General features: G+C 40.7%; 2 protein-coding genes and 1 non-coding gene across 3 annotated transcripts in view; 2 read left to right on the forward strand and 1 right to left on the reverse strand.

Annotated features, from left to right (window-relative positions):
* Positions 1–1,000: 1,000 nt before the first annotated feature.
* Positions 1,001–25,321, forward strand: part of LOC123520811 — a 51,646-nt gene continuing 27,325 nt past the window's right edge. The window contains exons 1-2 of the mRNA XM_045283433.1: positions 1,001–1,050; positions 1,478–1,598. Of these exons, the coding sequence (XP_045139368.1) occupies positions 1,503–1,598 (96 nt within the window). The 5' untranslated portion in view covers positions 1,001–1,050; positions 1,478–1,502. The remainder of the gene's footprint in view (positions 1,051–1,477; positions 1,599–25,321) is intronic.
* Trnas-cga lies at positions 6,526–6,607 on the forward strand. The gene has a single exon. It is a non-coding gene; the product is annotated as a tRNA-Ser (tRNA).
* On the reverse strand, positions 14,960–24,747 carry LOC123520812 (cell cycle checkpoint protein RAD1-like). Its single transcript, XM_045283435.1, has 7 exons — positions 24,545–24,747; positions 22,800–22,898; positions 21,980–22,131; positions 17,890–17,975; positions 17,033–17,181; positions 16,281–16,490; positions 14,960–15,151 (listed from the first exon to the last, which is right to left on the reverse strand). The coding sequence occupies exons 1-7, from the start codon at positions 24,653–24,655 to the stop codon at positions 15,119–15,121; spliced, it is 840 nt and encodes a 279-aa protein (XP_045139370.1). The 5' UTR covers positions 24,656–24,747; the 3' UTR covers positions 14,960–15,118.

The following is a 25,321-nucleotide window of genomic DNA, read 5'->3' on the forward strand; positions in this document are numbered from 1 at the left end:
TTCCAGTCAATTCCAAGCATCTCTTTTTTTTTTTTTTATCTATATACATACATTTTTTTTTTCCCCACGGCAAGATGTGACCACGTACATGACTTACAAAACTATTCATATCTCAGTAGCAAAATTCATATCAAGCAGCACTTCGCAGTACAACCCCAGGCAGCACACAGGACACATGATGGTGTGGGTTACTTCGCGGCACACCCTCTCTCTACTCTCACATGTACCCACACCGCCACGCCACATGTACCGAGACGCCCCACCACTGTAGCCACACTGCCACTACGCTTCTGCATCAATAACAACACACCATAACTCCATTCACGTCACAGCGCCACAGCACATCGCATAATAAGATCCAGTCCCATCAATGTGTACGAATAGACACTGCACCTCTACACCACAATTGCCTCACTACAAAACCTGCACAGCGACGAACAACACACACACACACACACACACACACACACACACACACACCTTTGCACTCCACATGCACATCACACTGCCACATTCTGCCACGCCACTCTCACCACCACAGAGACAAAGAACATCAGTGAAGGCTTTCCTGAGGCATGCTGTTGCAAGAGTTTAGTGTAAGTAAGCCACCGCCGCCTCGCCGCTGAACAGAGGAACTGACTGTTTTGTGTGGCTCGTTTCATCTGTTTGTCTCTCTTAAAACGTTCCTTACTTCTCCTGTTAACATGAAAACTAGAAAATTGCGGTTCTCTCACAGGGGAGGATTCCGCACAAAGCCGGAGTGATGGAGGAGGTGGTCCACTGTTATTGACAAACACTGGTGCTCGGGAGCCGCCCCGTGACAACAATGGAAGCTGAGTTATTTATATCATATTGATAAGCACGGATGAATGGGGAAAGGGGAGGTAATGGGTGTGCGTTGTGCTTGTGATGGTGAAAGGGAGGTACCGTGGGTGGGACTGAGGGATGACAGACAGCAGCGTGTGGCCAGCACAGCTTTACTGGACGTGCTTCCATGCAGTGTCACCTTATCGCGGCGCGGACACCACACTACTGCACCTTCACTGTCAGGTATGTCACGCTACTGTTAAAGCACCACTACGTTAAAAAGGCAGAATTGTATATGAAAAACCCTGGCCTAGCAAATCCCTCACACTTCACAATTTAACGGAGAAATAACACATTCATTAAAGCAATCTGAATCTTTCCTGTTAAGATTTATCTATATACTACTTATAGTCCCTCGCGGCCACGCGGTGCACGCCAGTACGCGACAGCTGTGAAGTACCGAGACAATAAGGATGAACAAGGAGCCTCTTTGCTACATTGCTCACTTTATGATAAAAAAATAATGTCAGACGCAGCACTTCCTTACTATATAGTTCAACGAAAGTTAAAAATAATAGCGCATTTCTCACAGCAGCAAATTTTTAGGCCACAACTAGGCTATTCTAATTTCTACATCCATCGCAGTACTAAAGAAAACTATCGCTTTCAGTGCACGTGTCTTTTCCATTGAGGTGATGAAGGTAAGGCGGCTGTGCAGGAGGCGTCTGGGTGAGCGACCACTGTGCTGCTATGTTCTCTGTTCTATTAGGTGTACAGGATACTGCAAAGAGGTGATGGTTCTGGTTGTGTGTGTGTGTGTGTGTGTGTGTGTGTGTGTTTCTGTAATGAGATAATTCATCAAAACTATTCTAACCTAACTATCCTCTTTGGTGACCACAGTACTTCACCCGCTATCTTACACGAACGAAGGTCCACCACACCGCTCCTTCTATGGAATACTGACATGTATGGAAATATTGTGTTTACGATTTACCGAAAAGTTGCTGGTGTAATCATTGGTATTATATTGCGAGGGTTCTTTTTCGTACGCTTATTCACACCACTTGACATCCGGGTGTTCTTTGCATTACTTGGGAATATGCTAACTGGTAACACAAGTCACTAATCATCAGGTAATCAACAGCAAGGTGCACCAAACAGGTTGGGCCGCTCTGCCCGTACGCTCACCCATATTAATGAACAGACCTTGGGGATTCTTCTTTCCACAGCTACAGACTTACCGCTCTTTATTCAGGGGTTCATATATAAACCAGTGTCTTTAGTGGCTATATAGTATCTTTGATATGTACAGTATATATATATATATATATATATATATATATATATATATATATATATATATATATATATATATATATATATCTTGGCCTATAGCGCCTGTAGATAACTTGAAGAGTATTGGAAGCGCTGTTAAGCTTTCACCTATTAGTGGAGCAGGCAATTTCATCTATAGTGGTACCCATATTAGGGCCCAAGCGCATCTTTGGTGTAACTATCCTGAACCTGGGTATCATGGTGACATGTAGGTAACTTTAAACCACTCCACAAATGGCAAAGTTTCAAGGCCGTACTTGGTAGGATTCGAACCTACGCGTGGACGTCTGCCCGATCTCACGCTTACCATCTTATCCACTACACATGCAACACTATACTGAAGAGATTACAAGCCATGGTCTTTATAATAGAAGTTTGCACAAAGTTGTGCCTTTAATAACAGATCCTTGGCAGTTACTAGTTTGAAGACTGTGATGGAGCAGCACGAGCTTTAAAACAGTGTTAGGGCGTGGTGTCACCTGGAATGGAAGTGCACGACGCCTTTTTACAGAGTACTGATGAGAGAATCTTGTTTTCCTTCTCTGTTCTCTCGTATTACGTTGTTATATAAATTATCTGAGACGCAGAGTTTTTTTTTTTCATGCAAGAGGGAAAGGAGCCAAGGGGGGAAAAAAGGGTTATAGAAAAAAGGCCCACTTAAACTGCAAGTTCCCTAAAAACATTGGTAAAGAGTTAGGAGTGTGTGTATGTTTCCTCGGAATAGACGTTTTGTACAGCTGAAATCAGATGTGAGTGACTTATCAAGAAGAGGTAAAGCGGTGGTGGTGGTGATGGTGACGGCAGTGATGGCGATGATGGTGACGACGGTGATGGTGATGATGGTGATGGTGATAGTGGTGATGGTGGTGGTGGTGATGGAGGTGATGGTGGTGGTGGTGATGGTGGTGATGGCGGTGTTGGTGATGATGGAGGTGATGATGGTAGTGATGGTGACGGTGGTGGTGATGGTGATGGTGGCAACGATAAGGCACGTCACCGCGATCACGCATGACTGACTTCTGATCCTCCTCGAACAGTCCCACCCTTCCGCCGACACTCACTGGGACAGGACAGGACCCGACAGGTGTTGCCGCCACCATGATTTGACAGATTCTGCTCAGTAAGAGGGACACGAACACCACCACGACGCTTGCAGTGGTGGTGGTGGTGTCCCGACTCTTGGTGGTGGTGGTGTAGGAGTAGTGCGTTACAAGATGTCGGATTTTCTGAGATATGGGCCTGTATTCTGAAACGCTTTGCTCTCTCACCATCACTACTTTCCAAAGGCTCTAGTTGAAGATACTCGAATTTTTCAGGGATATCTTTGTGGTTCTGGTGATGGACTGGCAAGATTTCTAGTTTATCATGAGGAAAAACTGTCTTGAAAACCCGGCTAGTCGTCTCTATGGCCTTGGAAAATTGTCGTAGTGGGAGGGAAAGATACTCGTGCTTTTAAGAGTATTTTTATGGTTCTGGTGATGGATTGGCAAGATTTCTAGTTTATCATGAGGGGAAACTGTCTTGAAAACCTGTCTAGTCGTCTCTGTGGTCTTGGAAAAGTGTTATGGGGAGAGAGCAAGGCGTTTCTGAATACAGGTGATAGTCGCGCTTATAGGTTGGTATTTTCAAACGCATGCACTCCACCTCCACTGTTTCAAAAGGATTTAATTGAATTTCCACAACTTTTTAAAGGTATTTTTACGGTTCTAGAGGCAGACTGACAAGATTTCTACATTATTAACTGAAGAAACACTCTTGAAAACCACGTTAATCATCTCTGTGGCCTTAGAAAATAGTCGTGGTGAAGAGCAGTGTTTCTGAATACGGCCCTTTAGAAGTATATACACTGGGTATAAATGGGTTGAGAGCTTAAGAAATAAAACTAGATGAATAAGAATAAATAAAGAAATAAAAAAAAAATGGGATGTCAGCCCTCAGAGGTGATTGGGTGGCGTCCCTTCACCTGGCGGCCCTCTATACGGCACCACGGAACTCATTAATTATAAAGCAGCACTACCTCAGGTGAGGAGGGTGCCCGGAAGCTCCCGCGCCATATATCTTGTACAGCAGCACGCCACACACCACAACACCTCACTACCTCCCTAACTCCGTCGCAGTCACGTTCGCGCTATGGCAATGAGTAAACCTTCTAACGTACAAAATATTGATTAGTGGCCCACCGATGATCGAAAACCTCACAATGGCCGCTGGGACATGGCGAGGACAGACACACACACACACACGCACACACACACACACACACACACGCACATACACACACACACACACACGACTTCCCATTGCTACGTACACGCCTTCAAGGTAATTAACCCCTTCAGTACTAGAACGCATGCATTTTTAACATGGATGAGTGAATTAAACGATTTTATTGACATCAGGAAGGTTAATCTCTGCCCAGTAAAAAGACCTTCTCCAGTATTGCCGATGTGTTACTGCCTGTGTTTGTGTTAAGGCCTTCAAGGTTCATTGCAGGAAGTTAAAGCCAAAGACAAAGATGAAAAAAGTAAGACGATGATGATGATGAGAGAGAGAGAGAGAGAGAGAGAGAGAGAGAGAGAGAGAGAGAGAGTGTGTGTGTGTGTGTGTTTATGCATTTCCGCACGTGTATACAGAGGTCAATGGAAAGTCATGCATGGGAAGAAAGGAACATAGTACTATGAACAGACACACTCATGCACACACACACACACACACACACACACACACACACACACACACACACAAACACACAGTCAATGATAAACAAAACTGCACAATGAATATACAGGAAATAATCGAGCAAATAGTGCACATTATAGACATTATAGACGAGAGAGAGAGAGAGAGAGAGAGAGAGAGAGAGAGAGAGAGAGAGAGAGAGAGAGAGAGAGAGAGAGAGAGAGAGAGAGAGAGAGAGAGAGAGAGAGAGAGAGAGAGAGAGAGAGAGAGAGAGAGAGAGAGAGAGAGAGAGAGAGAGAGAGAGAGAGAGAGAGAGAGAGAGAGAGAGAGAGAGAAATTAAATCTAAAGTTATTATAAGGGATACATCGATGACATGTATAATATGAAGATGAGCCTTATCGAAAAAGTGTGTGTGTGTGTGTGTGTGTGTGTGTGTGTGTGTGTGTGTGTGTGTGCAAGTCCTCCATTGAGCGGCATCAGTTCGCAGCCTCTCCACTCAAAACAAACCAGCAAGAGGAAGGAAGCCAAGAGGCGGTCTGACCTTGACGGCGGCGGCCAGGAGGGAACAAGGCCTGCATGGTCGGGCTGCCGGTCACCTGGCACGCCGCGGGAGCTCTAAATAGCACTACCAACAAATAATATCCACTGTGGCCAGGAGCGACGCCCTCTGCCCGTCCGTCACCTCCGGTCTATAATTACCTTTGCTTGCCATCAAGACCACCTTCGTGTTCCATGGGTGTTGGCTGCTCTCTGAATTGTTTAAATGGTGACATGTTAGTAGAGGAGGGAGAGTACATTGGCCGCCAACACGCCACCACCCAGCCGCCACCATTGTCCATCGCCGCCAATACGGAAAGGACCACCCGTCACCGCCACTCCGCTTCCATGAAAAAATAAACGCGCAGTGGCAGGCATGTGTGTCGTGGAGCGGAGGGTACAGTACGGTACAGTACATATGGGGCTGTTCGGGCTAGTCGTGTCAAGTGGTACGGCTCTCTACAGCCATTTTCTTCACTTGGCTGCATGTATCATGTCATTTAGGGAAGCATTAGTAGAATTTTCTAAGTCAAGGACTTTGTCTTCAGCGATGGACGGAGCAGTTAGTAACATGCAGTGTGACGGAGCGGCCTGGTTTGGGTTCAGTGTCAGGTGTCATGTCACAAATTTTCCTGATAAACGTCATAATAATCATGGTTCCCTTAAGATAGCTACGTCAAAATTAATAAAGTTCACAATAGTAAACTTTATTAATTTTGTCAAACTACAACACTTGTTTGTACAGTAAGCAGAGCAGCAGCTGGTGTCATCCGAGACGGCTAGACAGTGAGTTCCGGACACCAGTGTTGCAAGTCATGGAATCACACCCTCCACAACCACGAATGTCGCATCGAGCCGCCCTCAGGAGGAAACTCAAACAAATATTTGAACTGTCAACTGAATGCTGGAGAGAATCATCATGACAGGGTTAACGCATTGTGGTGGTGGTGGTGGTATAACGACGACGACGACGACGATAATGATGATGATGAGAATAATGATAATAAATGATAACAGTAAGATGATGATTACAACAATCAGTAATAGTATTGTTACCATCACCATCATAATATTAATAGACATTGCCTTCTTTATTCTCACATTATCACTATCATGCATGTTATACTTTCTCCCATCATTACGGCATGAATCTTCCTACTGAATAAGCTGCGGTGTCCGAGTGGTTAAGGAGATGGGCTCGAAATCCATTGGGCTCTGCCCGCACAGGTTCGAATCCTGTCCGCAGCGCAAGCTAGGAATGGGCTGTGCACGCGAGGGCCTGTTGGCCCATCGCAGCTGCCTTTATGCTGTTTTCTTGCTTCAGTATGTGTGTGTGTGTGTGTGTGTGTGTGTGTGTGTTAAGTTAAGCATACACATAAGGACTTAAGTTCAATGCTGGAGTTTCGCTCTACTGACACACACACACACACACACACACACACACACACACACACCGCAAGGCTGCCACCATTATCCAACACGCATACTGTATAGTTTACGTAATCGCGTTTCTTGTAAACGTCCATATACATGGGCGAATGAATGAGCTGTGTATCATGGATCCACCGTCTCTTCGTACACTGTGCCTCGCTGCTCTACAACTCTTACTTAATACCAGATAATGTACTCAGCTTTCCATAAGTGACGTAAGAACTAGATCGGCTTCTGCTTCTTATTTTATTTATTTATTCTTTTTTTTTTACCGTTCACGCGCATTTATAATTTATACTTATTATTTTATTTGTATCACATATGCGTGCACAAAGGTTCTGTACATCAATCACGAGGCTACGGCGGCGAGCCCTGACATGCGGGATGAAAAGAATGAACCGCTATAAAATCCTATAAATTAACTTGAATGCCAAGACATCTTTGAGCGTCACGCACTCCTTCTACAGAATCTTTATCTTCCAATCTTGTTTTCAGTTTTGTTACACATGTCTTAAATTTATGAGATTTGAGCCCGTGCTGAGTTAGTCTCTATAGTGACTGCAGGAAAGACGAACATCCACCATCTTCCAGTGATCTTATTTATTTACACGTAGCTATGTATTCACTTTTATGAAAGAAAGGTTCATAATCAAAGATCTAATAGATTTACACTGGTCAATGTGGTTAGCATTTCTACACGACATGTATACATTTACTAAACAAGAGTAGGTACCGTACTATTCTTTATGGATTGAATCAGACCCTGGAGCAGCTTTAATGACACGCTGTGTTGGTATATATGATCGGCTAAAAAACCGTGCAACTATGCACTGTGTGCTATTTAGAGCTTCAAAAAAAAAAATTGTTCAGAACTGTGACACTAATTGCTTCCGTAACTTTAAGACTGGCGCCAACCTGAAGGACATGGAAATTGCACAGCACCACACATTTCTCTAACAATCCTCTTTTCCTTCTCCTCCTCCTTGTCAAATCTCTTCCACCAATATCGTCTATGCATCAATTTCCTTTCCTTGTATTGGAACAAAAAGTTTCATGTCTTTTTTCTTCATGTTACCGAATAATCGCTCTTGAGTCTCTCCTCTCCGTCTTCGCCTCTATTAACGTTGTTGATGTGTGTTCGTTTCTTCACCCTTAGCCGCCCTGCCTTTCCCTTATATCACGCGGTCAATAAATCATAAGACGAGCCTTTCAAGAGAAAATTGGATCTATATATCACTTAATGAAGGAAAACCAATTACGTGAGAGAATAATTGGCTCCTCCCACGGGGCCGCCGCTATTGGTCCAGCGTCCATGGCCCGCCGAAGCTGATTGGTCGGATGGCCGCTAGGGGCGGACGGGACGGACTGACCCTACTAATAATTATTAATAAGCTCGGAAAAAAAACTAATAAATAAAAACTAATGGAAACTACTACTGAGCAAAAGTTGTATCCTGTTAATAATTCATTCATGTAAATCAGTTGTCATTCATTGAGGAAGTGTCGGCTAGGGCGGGGGTGGCGCTGGAGGGGGGACGGCGAGGAGGTGAGGGGTGCCGCCAACCCTAGCGATTCCGTGTTATGTTAGGCGTGATACAGAACTTTTGAGATACGTTACTTCACTAAACAGCAGTGCAGCACCGCCACCACCAGCCAGTGTAAGGGTATCTCCCCATCAAACTTTCGACTACCAGCAAGAAGTACGACTTTACTGAAGGGAATCGAAATGTGAACATGGAAACATTAGGGTAAATTCACCATGGCAAAGTAATGAGTTATTCCCAAATACTACACCAAACAACAAAACCTTTCACGAAAAACACTCGGCGCATTCCTGGTTATTGACCGACAGTTTGGTCCCAGTCGTGGTTGGGAATGCTACCGCCAGGTGTCGCCACGTGTCACCTTCATCATCCAATTGACTCCGAAAGTGACGGTTTTCCCTTCCTATTAATATTTTTGCAACTCAGGGGCTAATTGGAACGAAGAGACAGGAGTAGCAAGCATCGTGACATTTGTGCAGAATTTCTCACTCCTGTTCTTGAAGCGCGGGGCTGGGGTGAAGATAAATACATGGGAAAAAGTTGGTTATATCGTGACGTCACTAGAGGCGGGGCTTAGGACAAGATGGCGACGACGCGAAGAAAGACGAGATGCGCTCCAATGTAATCCCGCAAACACACACACATACACACCAATATTTTGTAGTCTTCGATTTCAAATAATAAATATAAAAGTTGGACTATTGGCAATCAGTGGCAGGAACAACATACAGTAATTTTCTCGTTTCTCCAAAAGAAACACGCAATACTCGCCGGTGTGTGTGTCAACTTCCTCCACTTCTCTCTACCCGTCTATTCCGGGCTATCCCAGCTTAACATTTATTTTTCCCACGTCCGTCTTTGTATGTCCGTTTCTGTAATCGCCCATGCCGCGTTACAGAAAGGACGTATAGTAAGAGCACGCGTTCTTCACTACTGGATGATCTTTTGGCTTGGTGCAATGAAAACATGAAGACTCTACCGGATTGCACACAGACAGGTTGGAAGCGGAGGAGGGAAACATGCACAGAAGGCAGGGAGTAGCATGCGTTTACCACACGTTGTACAGATGCTTTCATAACTGACTAAATCACCACGCAACGGCAAGGCGCACACCACACAGGACTTCCTAAGATACTCGGCTGAGACCATTACTTGTATGTATGCTGTTGTTTATGTAAGAGGGGAAAACTGGTCACGGGAAATAGAAAGAAGGAATAAAATGCCCACTTAGAATGTTAGTCCCCGTACACGTCTGAGAGAGTGAGCCAAAAGAAAGGGATGAATGTCTTGAAACCTCCCTCTTAAATGTTGCACGACTGGGGAGGTATACGATCTGCAGTTTATAGTAGTAGTAGTAGTAGTAGTAGTAGTAGTAGTAGTAGTAGTAGTAGTAGTAGTAGTAGTGTAGCAATAAAGTAATAATAATAATAATAATAACAATAATAATAATAATAATAATAATAATAATAATAATAATAATAATAATAATAACAAGGAGAAGAAGAACAACAACAACAATAATAATAATAATAATAATAATAATAATAATAATAATAATAATAATAATAATGATAATAATAATAATGATAGTAATAAAAATAATAATGATAATAATAATAATAATAATAATAATAATAATAATAATAACAACAACAACAACAACAACAACAACAACAACAACAACAACAACAACAGGGATTGGTTCACTAAAGTACTGTAACATTCAAACAAATAAGAAAAAAATGTATATATATATATATATATATATATATATATATATATATATATATATATATATATATATATATATATATATGTTTACACAGATCTGGAGAAACGCAAAAATTGATCAAGCAACCTCGCGGGCACTTTCTCTCCTCAACTGACGCAAGGGAAAGAGGACGAACAAAGACAACTCGCACACAACAGCTGTAATGTCCGGTCTCCGCTCGGCGCGCAAACAAAGCAGCTCACTCCACAGTTCCGCACTCCAAGCCACCTGTCGACTCTTCCTAGCACCACGAGGCATGCAGGTCGCGGCGTCAGCTTGCCTGTATAGAGTGTAGACTAATCGAGATCCTTATATACGTTAATCCTTTTAGTACTGGGACATATTTCTAACTTGAGATTTGTTAACAATTTTACCATTCTATTTATATCAGAAAGTGTCTATGGAGGTCAGAAAATTAATGGCCACAGTCTTCATTATTTTTACCCCCCACATAAGTTTTTTAAGCTGTATAAATCACTAAATAGGATGAATATGGAAAAGCGTCATGGTACTGAAGGGGTTAATATAGCTTCAGTATACCAAGACATGTTTTCATTTTATTTTGCCTACTATTTGGTGACTTTCTACAGCTTCAAAACCTTGCATGGGGATTCGAAATTGTAAATACCCTCCTTAGACCCTTCCTAATGTAAATGAAATCGTCTAATCACACCCAAAACTTAGCGTAAAAATGCGCCCCAGCATATTGAAATGGTTAACAGATATATAGAGAAGGAAAACTAGAACATTTTCAGTACAAGGCAACTTATTACGTCTTTATTATTGAAACTTTCTACAGACGGCTTCCTTCAGTGGATACAGATGAAGTGTTGTGTTTGATTAGATTTCCACACCAAGGCGCCCATGCATGGAAGACGCGCGCAACGTTCAGGAATATTAAACTATACTTCACAGCAACATGAGGAAGGTATGATAGTTGCGACCGCTACCGAGAACACTGGTCTTTTAAGTGTCATTCTGAAGGTCTACTGTGACAGATGTGAGGATGCCCTTTTCATAAGAGAGAGAGAGAGAGAGAGAGAGAGAGAGAGAGAGAGAGAGAGAGAGAGAGTGGAGAATGTTTTTGTGGTGAGAGACACATATTAAAATAGGTAGAATTATTAACCTGACTTCTTGAAAACATTTTCTTTTTTTAAGAAGGAAATGATTCTCAAAATATTTCAATAGTTCTGTAAATCAATCCAGAATCAATAAATCAAACACACACACACACACACACACACGGTAGCTCAGTGGTTAGAGCGCTGGCTTCACAAGCCAGAGGACCGGGGTTCGATTCCCCGGCCGGGTAGAGATATTTGGGTGTGTCACCTTTCACGTGTAGCCCCTGTTCACCTAGCAGTGAGTAGGTGCGGGATGTAAATCGAGGAATTGTGACCGTGTTGTCCCGGTGTGTGGTGTGTGCCTGGTCTCAGACCTATCCGAAGATCGGAAATAATGAGCTCTGAGCTCGTTCCGTAGGGTAACGTCTGGCTGTCTCGTCAGAGACTGCAGCAGATCAAACAGTGAACACACACACACACACACACACACAAATCAACAATTCAATCAATCAAGCGGACTTCTCGGTTACTAAAGCGCTATCTCAGCGTAACACAATAATGTACGTACACTGTCATAGAAGGCATGGAAAGTAAAGAAATTGTTCGTAAGAATAAAGAAATTGTTCGTAAGAATGTAAAATCACCTTCCATGAGATGACTACAACTTGTATGGCTGGTGATTGTGAAGGTCGCGGCGCGTGGAGGAGTCGAGGACCTCACGAGTCACGGCAAGCGGTATACTAGTGACCTTATCTAAACACCCGCATTCAATGAAGGAAATTAATGTAACGCGAGGATGATTCGCGTTCTAAATATATTGTATTGCAAATGTTACAAAACCAGTATAGAGCTGTCCATGTTTAAATCTAATCTTCTGTACCTGTGGATAATTCCTGACGAACCCTCATTGCCAAGATACACACTATATTCTCCAGAACAGCTATAAACATGGTATAAAAAAAAAAAAACTACAACTACTACTACTACTACTACTACTACTACTACTAATGCACCTTTTCCAATAGTAATAGAACCACCTCCTTACCAGGTCAAGTGGCTCTACAACTTAGGGATGCTGGGAATTGTACTCTAAACTACACCACGTATTAAGTAGTAAAGATCTCCATGGCTGGCATATTGAATTGCCACCATTTTATCCACAGCCATCTATCCAATTACTGTCTAACCTCCTTTGTTTTGTGGCTTATATTATGGTACTATAACTGCTAGCTTCTCTTACTCGCTGGCACTGTTGTCCTCTCCATCTATATTAGGTATGACTTCACTGCTACAGGGTAGACGGACAAATAGTTCAGCCCGGGCACGCACTCCTGTACAGACACGAGCGTTGGAGAGTGCGGCAAAAGAAAATACGAATCCATACATTGCAGACCATGTTTAAAAGGTAAAGTTAAATAAAGCGTATATAGTAATAAAGATATACCATAGAACAGGCCGTGCTCAGACAAGCAATTCAAATAACAAAAAATATAAACACATGTTACAAAGAAATTCATTGGAAAATATGTGTTTGCTACAATGCACGCAGATTATATGAAAATAATAGTTCATCACCCTACTTATGAGAGAAGTTTTAGGTCAGAATACTGACTATAAGGCAAGTTGCTGCTGCTTTTTTTTTTTCTCCATAAGAGAGAACGTGAAGTGATGGGTAACTACGGTAGTTCACATGTTTAGGCGTTTCTCGTGGCATAGAGAAATGTGTCACTGTTAGTTACACAATACATAATACATAACATCTTCATTTTACTTTGTCAAAAAAAGATAAGTAAGTAAATAAATGAAATCAATACATATACATACAAATATATATTTTTTATGCAAGAGAAACTAACCAAAAACAACAAATAATAAAAAAAAAGGCTCACTTGAAATGCAAGTTCCTTAAAACACTGGTAAAGAATTAACCAAAGGAGAGTCACAAATGTCTTGCAATAAAGCAAAACAAGTAAAATAAATGAAATACATAAATGATAAATAAAGTAAAATAAATAAGTTCACATGTAACAGAAAACAGAAAATGTGTTCTACTTGCAGTGAGTGGAGAGTGTGATCTATGAAGTACAGAGTCATGCACGTGTGTGGCTGTCTGGTCTGGAAGGCTTTGGGATACACACGTTCCTTCTCACTCCGTCAAGGTCACACTGGGCGCCTCTGATGTGTGAAAATGTTCTAAAGCTAGCACTCATTCAACACAGGATCCACATAACCAGGCTGGCATGCTGACTAACATCATAGAGCCATTCAAAATTATAAATTGAAGTAACTATATAATTAAAGCATACCACTAAACTATTTATCAGAGAGAGAGAGTGGGGATGAGCAATGCATTAAGCCTGAGAAGCCAAGTTATGGGAAGGCAAAAGATGGAACCATGCAAGAGAACAACAGAAGGGTGAATGAGAGCCTTACAACATGATAGGAAGGCATACAAGGGCAGCAATGTTAGGACTTTAGTCTTGGCCCTGCCCTGAGTTGGGTTCTTTGGAAGAGGGACCAGTCAAAGATGTACAGAACAGTCTTACAATTATTTAGTAGTTAGATTTAGTAGTGTCCACTCAAAACATAGCTGCAGGCAGCTATCACTTTCATAAAATATTCGTCATGTCACTCACCATCATTGACATGCAGGAGTGAGTTTACTTGTTGCTTACATACTAAAGATACATTAGCAAAAGCAAGAATTTGGTAAGTGGGACTTTTTTTTATTTATTTATCCAATTTTTTTTATTGCCCTTGGCCAGCTTTCCCTCTTGCATAAAAAGTACAAGTGTTTCAGAGTTAATGTGACTTGTGTCCAGTTTGAGCTGGAAAGCCCTCATAAACAAGTTCCTCAATCCAACATTTGGACTGTGTCTCTTTTCAGTACTTGGTTTGAAACATAATCTTGAATAGGTAAAAAAAAAATGTTGCCTATCACTATGAAAAAAACAAGGGATACATATTAGTTTTCCTACTTGCCTTCTCAACTTCAATTTGACACAGAGCAACGAAGGAAGGTGTTAGCCTGTGGCATATACGTATTACAGATGTTGGAAGAATATAAAAGCACTAACGTTTGACTTCAGGTAACAATGAACACGGTGATAGTCGCATACATCAAATCTAGTAAATTACTGATAGAATAGTTAAAAAAAAAATCAATCACTAATCTCAATTGACATTTGAAAATTATTCTAATTTCTCCTCAACCATCTTATAATTCAGTGGTTCCCAACTCCAGGGTCACAACCCAAATTAGGGTCATGAGGTTATTTCTGAGGGTCGCCAGAGGATCTTACAAAAATATATCCTAACTTCACATTTTCATTTTGATTAATGTAACTGATTTACTTTAGTAGGACAATTTTACTTGACACAATAACAAAAGAGGCGCAGTCATAAAACACCTATACTTGTGCAATTCAGCCCATAGTACCAATAGTTTTCATGTGCAATACAATAACTGTAACATGAAATGGTTGGATTTATTATTACAATTAGGGTCCCTGCTCCAGGTTAAGACTGCATTTAGGTTCGCAACCCCAAAAACTTGGGAAACACTGTTATAATCTACCAACTCTGACGTGGCTCTGATCTAGCCGATGGTGATGCCTGTCACTGGCACCTCACCCAAAAGAAACAATATGTTGTTTAAAATGTGTCAGCAAAATGTGCAAAATGGTGTTTAGTTTTGCAAAGTAAGGTAAGTAGGAAGCATATCAACTTCAGTTATCTCCCTCTAGACAAGAACTTCACTTCAATACTTAAGGGAGAAAAAATTCTGGATATAAATGATGAGAGACATTTTATTTGTTGATGGTACTCAAGTGCGTACAGATGTACTTACTTGTAATTCCTAGCAGTTAAAAACAAAGTTCTGGAAAATTATATATGAAGGCTCCTTAAAAGATTATCAGCTACTTGTAATCAAATATTTGCTGCTACTGTCAGTCATCACCATCTTCTTCCTCAGGACAGCACTGCAACACAGAAGATTTTCATTGTTAACTAATGCATTCTAGCATAGCTGGAAATGAATGGCTCCTCCACAACTAAATTAAATTGATATGGCATATTCTTACACATGTTCCTAACTACATCATTCATTCTGTTTCTTTTACATCTAGTTTCCCTAGTTTATATAACCTGAGACAGCACCTCCTAATGAAGGACTTTTGGTTTTGGTACTTGAGAAGTATTATCCCAAGTGAATATCCTTCCTACCTACAGACCACAGTCAGGATTCTAACCCATGCAACTGAAGACCTCTCGGCCACCAAAGCACTCATGGTCCCACTGTACCATGGTGGCCTCCTCTTGTATTCCTGAATATATTTATCTCAAATCCTAATTCCTTTAACTCTTAGGTTTATGCTATCTGAAAAAAAATACAGTGACAACTAATATAAGCCAGCAAATCAATCCAGCTCCCTAATTCCTATTTGAAATTATATCATTTACCTCAAAACTCAAGTCCTGTAATTTACTGTCTTTAATCCCTCAGTCTAATGTAATGGTGGATCTTTCATATTTTCAACTGATATTGTTATGATTACTGTTCTCTACTCCATCTCAGAAAATAAATTAATTTCCCTACCAGTTGTCCTATCAACCTGCTCTTCTCAATTTTTTTAATCTCTTGGCCTTTCTTAACAAGGAAAGAAAAAAATGCATGCTTTACTCTGTTACAACTTGGCAGAATTATTTTCTGTTCAGTGTCATCCATACTCTGCTCAACTTATCAGAATGTTCACGCTGCCATCCCTTTGCATTGTAAATCCTGAAACACTGCCTTGTTAAAAATTTCACCCCTATGCTTTGACTTCTTTAAAGAATCAGGACAGCAGTGAACTAATAAGCAACTGGCTACCACTTCAATTTTGCAAACCATTCTAATAATCATACTAGCACTACGTTAATATGGTTATGTTATGCCTTTATGGACTACAGGTTTTCATGAAATAGTAACATCACTACTCACAGAAAGATTATAGTTAAGATATATTATGTAATTTACATATTGAGTATTAATGTCAAGAAGCTACATCTAACCTCACTACATATATGCCAAATCCATAGTTAAGTTATCCTTCCTCCTTCCTCACTCACAAAGTACTCAATGAAACAGATGTGATGACTCTCTGTTCTGATCATGAACTGAAGACACAGGAATCCCCGGGCATCCATTCTCACTGAGACCTTCAGGGCGGCAGTGAGGGGTTTGATGCTGGGCTTAATCAGGGACATCCTGTACCGCTGCTTCAGCGTTTGCTTGCACTCAAAGTGCTCCACCAACTCACTCTCCATAGAAATTTCTGTCTGAAATTATAATTTTAATTACTTGCAAGCATAGCTAATAATAAATACAATGTTCTAGTTTGTACTCTCAAAATATTTAATATTTAGTATTTAATACTTCAAAAAAAAAAAAAAAAAGTGAAAAGTCCTGACTGACAGCACTCATTACTTTAAAAGATGCTACACATTGCATTACGACTGGTGAACCCAAACAATAATCTATGGTTAGGTTACATGCTTGCAGATCTACCAATACCATTGTACTGTACTTCCCTATTCTTCTCTATTTGTGCCTTACAGAGGAACAGTTGCAACAGGAATCTCATAAATCTGAGAATCTCATATATTATACTCCATTTCATGTGTGTGTGGGCAAGGGTATATGTATGGGTGTCTGGGTGTGTGGAAGTGGCATTTCAAAAAGTTCATTAAAAAATTTTTCTCCTCTAGTTCAACTTTACTCATTATATTTATTTATATGCACTATCATAAACATACATCCTGATCATCAAAACTGTGTAGCATAAAAAAAAAAAAAAAAATCCTCCAGATCTGCTCCTAACCTGGCTGGTGCCATAGTTGCCAAAGGTGGAGACTCTGAAGTACGGTGCATCGGGAGACATGAGGATCTCCATCATTTCACTTGTGACATCCAGGTCAGTGAACACTTCCTTCAAGCACTCTGACCGCATGATGATCTTGTTCATCACCCCTGAAGGAACAAATCTGTTAAGTATATAACACTAATATCAAGCAAATGTACCTAAAGATTATAGTTCTGAAGATATATGAATACCTGAAGATATATGCACATACATTTGAGTAAGTACCTGAAGTGAGAGTATCTAAATGTACTAATCATGTGTCGTTGTGAAGCACACCATTGATACCAATGATGCCTTGGAATAAGTGAAAAAAAACGAAGATGAAACCATGAAAACAGATTGATTAGGAAAATAACAGTAAAGAAATGGTCAGGGGTGAATATAATGTGAACTAGAACCATTTCATTCTTAAATCCTGGAGAGAGAGAGAGAGAGAGAGAGAGAGAGAGAGAGAGAGAGAGAGAGAGAGAGAGAGAGAGAGAGAGAGAGAGAGAGAGAGAGAGAGAGAGAGAGAGAGAGAGAGAGAGAGAGAGAGAGAGAGAGAGAGAGAAACACTGTGATGCCTGTCCTCCTCAAACTTTAATACACAAATCTCTACTTACTACCTCATTCCCACACACCTCACTCTTGCATACAATATTCCTCAGATCCTGCTTTCTCCATCCTTCCCTCTCAAATACTTAAATTCTTAAAATCTCTAATGCTAATAATTTCCTCACATTTTCCTAAAGGTCTTCCACTCCAACACAGACATGAACTCTACCCCAGATAGTTTTGTCCTTCACATTCTCTACACAGTATAAATTAATGGTCACCTGTACTGAAAAAATCAAAGTCTAGGGTGTCCTCTGGCTCTTCAGTTTTTATCTCACAGTCAGTAACCACTCCATCCTCTTCTAACCTGGAGAGGGGAGCCAAGTGAAGCCTTATCAAACATATCATGTCTTAAAATTGTAATGTATAGCAATCAACGTATTCTCAGTACCGAGACATCTTTATCAGGAAAAAATAATAATAATAGTTGCTAAAAGTACACACACACACACACACGCACGCATGCACACATGCGCGCGCACACACACACACACACACAAACACACACACACACACACACACACACACACACACACACACACACACACACACACACACACACACACACACACACACACACACACACACACATACACATGCACACAGTGCCAGTAGAATGGAAAAGAGCTGAGGTGGTTCCCATATATAAGAGCGGAAGGAAAGAAGAACCTTTAAATTACAGACCGGTATCACTAACTAGTGTAATATGCAAGATGTGTGAAAGAATAATAAAGAAACAATGGATCGAGTTCCTTGAAGACAACAAATTAATATCAAATAGCCAATTTGGTTTTAGAAAAGGACGGTCTTGTGTAACTAATTTATTGAGTTTCTATTCTAGAATAGTTGATAGAGTACAAGAGAGAGAGGGATGGGTTGACTGCATCTATTTGGATTTAAAAAAGGCGTTTGACAAAGTGCCACACGCAAGATTACTGTGGAAGTTAGAGGAGAAGGGTGGCTTAAAAGGAAGCACATTGAGATGGATAGAAAATTATTTGAGGGGGAGAGAAATAAGGACGGTAGTTAAAGATATGAAGTCCAAGTGGAGAGCAGTAGAAAGCGGAGTGCCACAGGGGTCAGTATTGGCACCAGTACTTTTCCTCATTTATATTAACGACATGCCAGAAGGAGTGAACAGCTACATAAATTTGTTTGCGGATGATACAAAACTGTGCAGAGTTATAAAGCAAAAGGAGGATTGTGAAATACTGCAAGAAGACCTAAATAAGATCTGGGAATGGAGTAAGAAGTGGGAAATGGAATTCAATGTGAACAAAAGCCATGTCATGGAAATGGGAAAGAGTGAAAGACGACCTGTGGGAATCTATAAGATGGGAGATGGAGTAGAACTGGAGAAAGTCAAAAGGAAAAGGACTTAGGAGTGACGATGGAAGAAAACAATCAACCAGTAAGCCATATTGATAGAATTTTTAGAGAAACATATAATTTGCTAAGGAATATTGGAGTAGCATTTCACTACATGGACAAAGAAATGATGAAGAAATTGATAAATACTATAATAAGACCCAGATTGGAATATGCAGGAGTAGTGTGGACCCCTCATAAAAAGAAACACATAAGAAAATTGGAGAGGCTACAAAAATGGCTACAAGAATGGTCCCAGAACTTGAAGGGATGACATATGAGGAGAGACTAAAGGCTATGGATCTACCAACCTTGGAACAAAGAAGGAGAGAGGAGACCTGATACAAGTCTATAAATTGATCAACGGAATGGACCAAGTGGATAATGAGAAACTGATCCTGAGAGAAGAATATGACACCAAGCACAAGATCGCATAGTAAAAAGCTGAGAAAGGGAAGATGTCTGAGAGATATAAAAAAATATAGTTTCCCGCAGAGATGTATTGAGACGTGGAACAGTTTAGATGAAGTAGTGTCTGCAACGAGTGTGCACACTTTTAAAGTAAGATTGGATAAGTGTAGATATGGAGACGGGGCCACACGAGCATAAAGCCCAGGCCCTGTAAAACTACAACTAGGTAAATACAACTAGGTAAATACATCGGTAGCTCAGTTGTTAGAGCGCTGGCTTTACAAGCCAGAGGACCGGGGTTCGATTCCCTGGCCGGGTGGAGATATTTGGGTGTGTCTCCTTTCACGTGTAGCCCCTGTTCACCTAGCAGTGAGTAGGTACGGGATGTAAATCGAGGAGTTGTGACCTTGTTGTCCCGGTGTGTGGTGTGTGCCTGGTCTCAGGCCTATCCGAAGATCGGAAATAATGAGCGCTGAGCTCGTTCCGTAGGGTAACGTCTGGCTGTCTCGTCAGAGACTGCAGCAGATCAAACAGTGAAACACACACATGCATGCACACACACACACACACACACACACGTGCACACATACACACGCACACACACATTTGTCTGGAAGTGACCATGGAAGAAAACAATCAACCGGTAAGACATATTGATAGAATTTTCAGAGAGACATATAATTTGCTGAGGAATATTGGATTATCATTTCACTACATGGACAAAGAAATGATGAAGAAATTGATAAGTACTATAATAAGACCCAGATTGGAATATGCAGGAGTTGTGTGGACCCCCCCATAAAAAGAAACACATAAGGAAGTTGGAGAGACTACAAAAAAATGGTTATAAGAATGGTTCCAGAATTTGAAGGGATGACATATGAGGAGAGACTAAAGGCTATGGATCTACCAACCCTGGAACAGAGAAGGGAGAGAGGGGATCTGATACAAGTTTATAAATTGATTAATGGAATGGATCAAGTGAGAAACTGATCCTGAGAGAAGAATATGACATTCGAAGCACAAGCTTGCATAGTAAAAAACTGAGGAAGGAAAGATGTCTGAGAGATGTTAAAAAATATAGTTTCCCGCAAAGGTGTGTTGAGACTTGGAACAGTTTGAGTGAGGAAGTGGTGTCAGCAAAGAGTGTGCATTGTTTTAAAGAAAAATTGGATAAGTGTAGATATGGAGACAGGGCCACACGAGCGTAAAGCCCAGGCCCTGTAAAACTACAACTAGGTAAATACATAGACACACACACACACACATACATACACACCATGGTAGCTCAGTGGTTAGAGTGCTGGCTTCACAAGCCAGAGGACCAGAGTTCGATTCCCCGGCCGGGTGGAGATATTTGGGTGTGTCTCCTTTCACGTGTAGCCCCTGTTCACCTAGCAGTGAGTAGGTACGGGATGTAAATCAAGGAGTTGTGACCTTGTTGTCCCGGTGTGTGTTGTGTGCCTGGTCTCAGGCCTATCCGAAGATCGGAAATAATGAGCTTTGAGCTCGTTCCGTAGGGTAACGTCTGGCTGTCTCGTCAGAGACTGCAGCAGATCAAACAGTGAAACACATGCATGCACACACACACACACACACACACACACACACACACACACACACACACACACACACACACACAGAAGAGAAAGGGGAGACCTGATAGCAATATACAGAGTGATGATTGGCATGGAAAAAATGGATAGGGAAGATCTGTGTATGTGGAATGAAAGAGTGTCGAGAGGGCATGGGAAAAAACTAAAAATGGCCACTTATAGGAGAGATGTGAAAAAATATAGCTTCCCTCATAGAAGGGTGGAAGCATGGAATAGTTTAGACGTGGAAGTGGTCAACGCAAGGAATATTCATGATTTTAAGAAAAAGCTGGACATTAGTAGATATGGAGACGGGACAGTACGAGCATAGCTCCTTTCCCGTATGTTACAATTAGGTAAATACACACTACACTCTATCCTATACTTGAAAATGTTTTGAGAAATTAACAGATTCCTACTTGCTAATTTCAATGTTCTATCTCTTCATTCCTCATCTAGTATTTGGTGAATTTTCAAAGTAGTACTCCACTTCCATCTCACTGTATTATTTTTAGTGCCTGAAGGCATTCTCGTATAATGTTCAGCTTCTCTCGCTGCTAGAGAAGCTAACTTCTGAAATTTCATCCCTTTAAGCGCTCCAAAACTCCTGCTTCTTCTATATCTGTACCTACATACACCTACACAAGAAACAATCAGCAAGACCAATTTAAGTTCTACCACACAGCATATGCAACTTTCATTATTGTGGTCTGAATCCTAACAAACCCTTATTGACATTATTGTTATAGTATTTTACTGGTGTCAACAGACAGTGAACCACCATAGTGCCAGCTGTCATGTCCTTAAGCTAAATTGTGAGACTGGAAAAGTGGCACTACTGTATATGTGACACAGACTATCAATAGTACTACCAACGAGAGCTGAAGAAAAATTATAACTAAGATGAAACAACAACAAAAATGACAGGAAGACACACTCCAGCACCAGTGGATAGCCATGGCCTCTGTACACCATCTTCAGGGAGGGTGAGGCAGCACCAGCAGAGCCCCCACCAAATATGTTGAGGCACTCTATCCATGAAGTCAGGTTCAGCTTGAATATCACCATTTCTTCCTCAATTTCATATTCCTTTAAAAGAAAAGAAAAAAAAGTTGTTATTCATGTGGAGTCATTTCCTTGTTACCAGAAACTTGTGCATTGCAAGAGTGGGATGAAAAGATATGTGGTCATCATGGTGCTTTAAATCACTACATTTCAGGCTAGTACTTTAAAAAAGTGTCTTCCTCAAAAGCCTTTAAAAATTGCAACAGAATCAAGGAATAAATTAACAGTACCCAATCGTACAAATGGCAATAAAAACAATGCCTTCTTCAGTCATGGAGATACTAGGCTCTTCTGCTGTGAAAACTGTTATCTTATTTGGGAATTGCAACTTTAGAAGCAAGCTTTATTTTTAGTGATGACCTTAATGAGAAGGTTGGGTCATACAGAGCAAGCTGTCAGAGGTCAAGACAGACTTCGTCCTGTCCACCATCAGTCTAATGTGAAGATTCAGCTCAAATTGCAGGTGCTTGACAAACTCAACAATGGAACATTGCTGGGTTGCACTATAGTGCTCCTCTCAGGAAACTTTTTTGAAGAGGGCAGTACTGAACCTCATATCCTCATGGATAATTTGTTATACATATTGTAGTAATGAGACCTGAACCAGCAATATAGTAATATAAAAAATATAGAGTATATGTCCTGAGCCTCCACCTCCACCTACCATAACATGTCATTCATCAATATCATACCTGGAACAAGTCAGTCTCAATGAAGGCATTAGCTTGTGCACACTTGACATTCTCCACTGTTACTTTGATGCCACTAGGAGAGAGAACAACATTGGCTTGCTGGAAAAAAATATATAAATAAATAAAATTAATTAATTAATAAACAAAATGAATGAAAATATAATTTAGAAAAATTACAAATATAGTTTAAATCTATCAGTTGGCAAAATACCATTGCTGATGTACTCATAGCCATGAAAAATACCACTGTTTTCTTGTTTTCTTCTTGATATTAATTAAGATTTTGCCTCCAAGGGCACAGCTAAGGTGGCCGACTGCTGCCGTCAGGCAGTTTCGTTTCTCTGGTAGTAGGCAATCCAGCCAGTGAGTTGGTTCCAGAGGTGAGGTAACCTGGTGTTGGGGCTCATCAGGCACTGTTGCCAACCATCTGTCCAACTGACACTTGAAGGAGTCTGTTGACACTCCAGTCTGCTCCCTGATGGCCTCTGGCTCAGCATTGAACACATAAGCCTCATTTTACAAAAGCCCCATTTCTTGTGAAGGAGTTAAGTCTTGTTAGGTCATTTTAGGTTGTCAGTTTCCTTAAAAGGCAGTCCATTCACACCCCATGGTTAAATTAGGTATGATTATGTCAGGCAAATTATAACATCCAAATTTGACCTAACTGGACTTCTCCCACCCCAAAACCCATCTCTCCTGCCAGTTCTCCTACTCTGTCAGGGAGAGAGGAGAAGAAGTAGAAGATAGGATGTAATGTGCAATTTTAGTGTCAGATCTTCCACAAAGCTTGCTTTCTTTACTTTTACAGTTAAAATTTGGATTACATTTAATCTGTTCGTCTTTTAGCTTTGTTTCGGAGGTGTATTCTTTTTTTCTTCAAAACCAATCTCTCTCTCTCTCTCTCTCTCTCTTGGAATGTTTGAAGTGTAGTTGAAACATCTCACAAAATATATTTACAAGTTTCTGGAAAACAAACAGTTATCTCCACAAGAACAAAACATTCAATCCATCTTTTCTCCAAAAACAATCACCAATAATTACCAGAGAGTTAACATTTACCAAAATAAACATTTACCAAAATAATGTCAACTCTACCCAGATTTCAAGGCTGTCGTGTATGTACTGTAACTATGCTTCCCTCCTCTCCGGAAAGTTTTTGTCAATTCTCTCTTCAACATGATATTATCTGCCAGTATGTAATAAAACACAGCACTGTCCTAATATTGACGTCCCTCCAGCTGTCCTTGCTTCCCGGCTCCGCCTTCGCAGCTCTGTCACTCAGCTGAAGGGACGTGGAGAATTAAAACATGATCACTAAAACTAACCTAGCCCTAGCCTAACCTAACCACATTATTGGACAGAAGGGTTCAGAGGAAAACGTATCGGCAATAAGCGTCACCTCATCTAGGATATGTTAGGCTAGAATTAGGGTTAGATTAAGTTTGGTTAGTTTAGGTCATATTTTCATTCCCACGTCCCGTCAACTGAATGAAAGAGCTGCGAAGGGGGAGCCAGGAAACGAAGACAGCTGGAGGGACACCTATATTACGACAGTGCCAAAACCACACTCATCATGCAAGGAAGTCAAGACACCGATAACACCTGGGTCATTTTAACACACACACACACACACACACACACACACACACACACACACACACACACACACACACACACACATAATGCTAGTGGCAACATAGGAGTCCCTGAATCAGTTTACAACACTTGTCTTCCCCATCACTTACGTCTCTGAAGTTCATGGTCTTCAGAATCTGTAAAATATTCTTGACGTTATCAGTTTTTGCTCTGAATTGACCGTCGTTTATTTCTCTCTCCTCTTGGCGATAAATGGACATTGTGAGGCAAGGAAATAGTTGACACAAGCTTGCCTCTGTCGCGCCAAATCCTTGATAACACACACACACACACACTTTATTTCCCACAGAGATGTCACCTGTGCCAGTTTGTTAATATTTCCATGTCTGTGTGAAGATAGACAGATAAATAGATAGATAAACAGGTAATTTGATAGGTTGGTAGATAGATAAATAGACAGATAGATAGATAAATAGATGGATAGATTTGCAGATAGATAAGTAAATAAATTTCTAGACAGATAAGAAGATAGATAAGCATGAAAAAAGTTATGTATTCTCCTACTTATCATTAATTCACTCTGGTATATCGTCAAAACACTTATTTATTAATAACAGAGGCGATAGAAAGAGAGAATGAAAAATAATATCATAGTATGCCTTTCAAAATCTTCGTTTTTTTTTTCTCTCTCTCTTTCCGCGGGATATGCAAAATGTAAGCACAATAGACACATCTCAGTCAAACTAACTAGAAATAATGTACTACTTACTGCTTCGCCAATTAACCCTAGCTGGACACGATAGCGAAAAAAAAAATGTTACCATATAACCAATGAATTGATATATGAAATGTGTAAAGTATAGTATTATCTCATTAAAATAAATGTAGTAATAGATAGTTATCATAGACAATATTACAGTTTATAC

The sequence above is a fragment of the Portunus trituberculatus genome, chromosome 47 (genome assembly GCF_017591435.1).
Source record: "Portunus trituberculatus isolate SZX2019 chromosome 47, ASM1759143v1, whole genome shotgun sequence".
Lineage (NCBI taxonomy): Eukaryota > Metazoa > Arthropoda > Malacostraca > Decapoda > Portunidae > Portunus > Portunus trituberculatus.

Bases quoted from the DNA above. Each gene is read 5' to 3' on its own strand.
- LOC123520812 (XM_045283435.1), bottom strand. From the start codon at position 24,655: ATGTCCATTTATCGCCAAGAGGAGAGAGAAATAAACGACGGTCAATTC. The intron at 22,899-24,544 runs GTAAGTGATGGG...ATTTTTTTCCAG, and splicing joins AGACCATGAACTTCAGAGAC to CAAGCCAATGTTGTTCTCTC. The intron at 16,491-17,032 runs GTTAGGAGCAGA...TTATAATTTCAG, and splicing joins GCAACTATGGCACCAGCCAG to ACAGAAATTTCTATGGAGAG.